This window comes from Penaeus monodon, chromosome 28 (assembly GCF_015228065.2).
Source record: "Penaeus monodon isolate SGIC_2016 chromosome 28, NSTDA_Pmon_1, whole genome shotgun sequence".
Lineage (NCBI taxonomy): Eukaryota > Metazoa > Arthropoda > Malacostraca > Decapoda > Penaeidae > Penaeus > Penaeus monodon.
In genome coordinates, this window is record NC_051413.1 from 32,687,948 (window position 1) to 32,689,366 (window position 1,419).

At 34.1% G+C, this 1,419-nt stretch overlaps 1 protein-coding gene across 1 annotated transcript in view; it reads right to left on the reverse strand.

Annotated features, from left to right (window-relative positions):
* LOC119591178 (flocculation protein FLO11-like) overlaps positions 1-1,419 on the reverse strand; it is a gene marked incomplete at its 5' end in the record, with an annotated part of 15,623 nt that overhangs the window by 9,561 nt on the left and 4,643 nt on the right. Inside the window, 2 exon segments of the mRNA XM_037939887.1 lie at positions 620-838; positions 1,096-1,265. Coding sequence (XP_037795815.1) covers positions 620-838; positions 1,096-1,265 — 389 coding nt within the window.

A 1,419-nucleotide genomic window follows, 5' to 3' on the forward strand; every position in this document is an offset into this window, starting at 1 on the left:
AGCAGAAAATCGATATGTATACTTGTATAATAAACCTAAACTTTAGTATCTCCTGCCAAGCCAATTAACCCATGAATGGCCTCAATGCCTATCAAGTAAAAGTTCAAATACTGATCAGACTTGTTATACACTTGAAAAACTCTCACAGAAAGTAAAATATTCATGTTCATTTCAAACACCATTGGAGAAGATATTTTTCATATAAAAGCAAATAATAAACAAAGAGGCAGTAACCTCATTAAAGGAACATTAATTTCCTTTATTTATAACAACACTAAACTCTTTATACCTTTCCAGTTCCTTAACATAATTGTCAGAGAATCATATCCCTTTCTTATAAGGTAATTATTGCAAATATCTTACTTAATATCTTACTTGTTACAAGTCAACATGACTGACAGAAACTGGAAACACTGAAAGTAAAGGCAATAACACCTCCAATATTGACCAAGACACTATCAGATAGTACAGAGAGAGTTACAGCTACATGTGTTTTTAATTGACTATTAACTGAAGCTTTTATACAAGTTATAGTGAGAAAGTAATTACAGATTCCTTCAACTTTCTTTTATGAAATATTTCAAGAGGTCATCTTCAACAGCAAGAGCATTATACTAACCCTGAGGATGGGGCCATGATGCACCGCTTGTCTGGGCACTCGCACTCCTCCTCAGTATCATGCTCCATGCCAAAATTGTGTCCCATTTCATGAGCGACTGTTGTTGCCACAAGTCCTACAGTATCACTGTGGTCCATGTTCACACCTCCTGAATATTGGTATGTGCAGATAGGTCCTTTTAGAGCTTTGCCCACCACTCCTGCATCAAACTGCTTCCCCCTGAAAAAGTGAAAGACATTCATAGACACTTTGTTGTAATAAATGCAAAGCAGCTAAAAAGAAAAAGAAATATTTGTAATGCATTACCTACACTTGGTCTTTGAAAACTGTTTCTCTATTCAAAATAAAATATACATCTAATACAATACACACATCTCCCAGTACATATTTGATTAAGATGTCATTCTATATCACCTTACATAAATAGAAAAATATACATAATCACAGCAATAATATAACTAAAATCCATTTCTCACGTTAGTAGTTGAGCATTGTCATTAGGGTGTTCCTGGATGAGTCGCACTTTTCTATAGTTTAGAAAATTTGTGAGAGTTTTGTCTCCATCTGTTGAGATTTCGACCTGATCCTCATCCTTCCACACTTCTACTCCCACCAGTGCAATGAAAATGTTGAGCGGTTGATACAGCTGAGGCATAAGCAAAAGGAAAAATTGAAATAACATTAAATTGTACTAAGTACATATGAAGTACATAAAGAGATAAAATCCTAGAAAAGGATGTGAACTTCCCTGATCTATATGATTCTTTAAAGTAAATAATTCTGGCAAGAAAAATTATGAT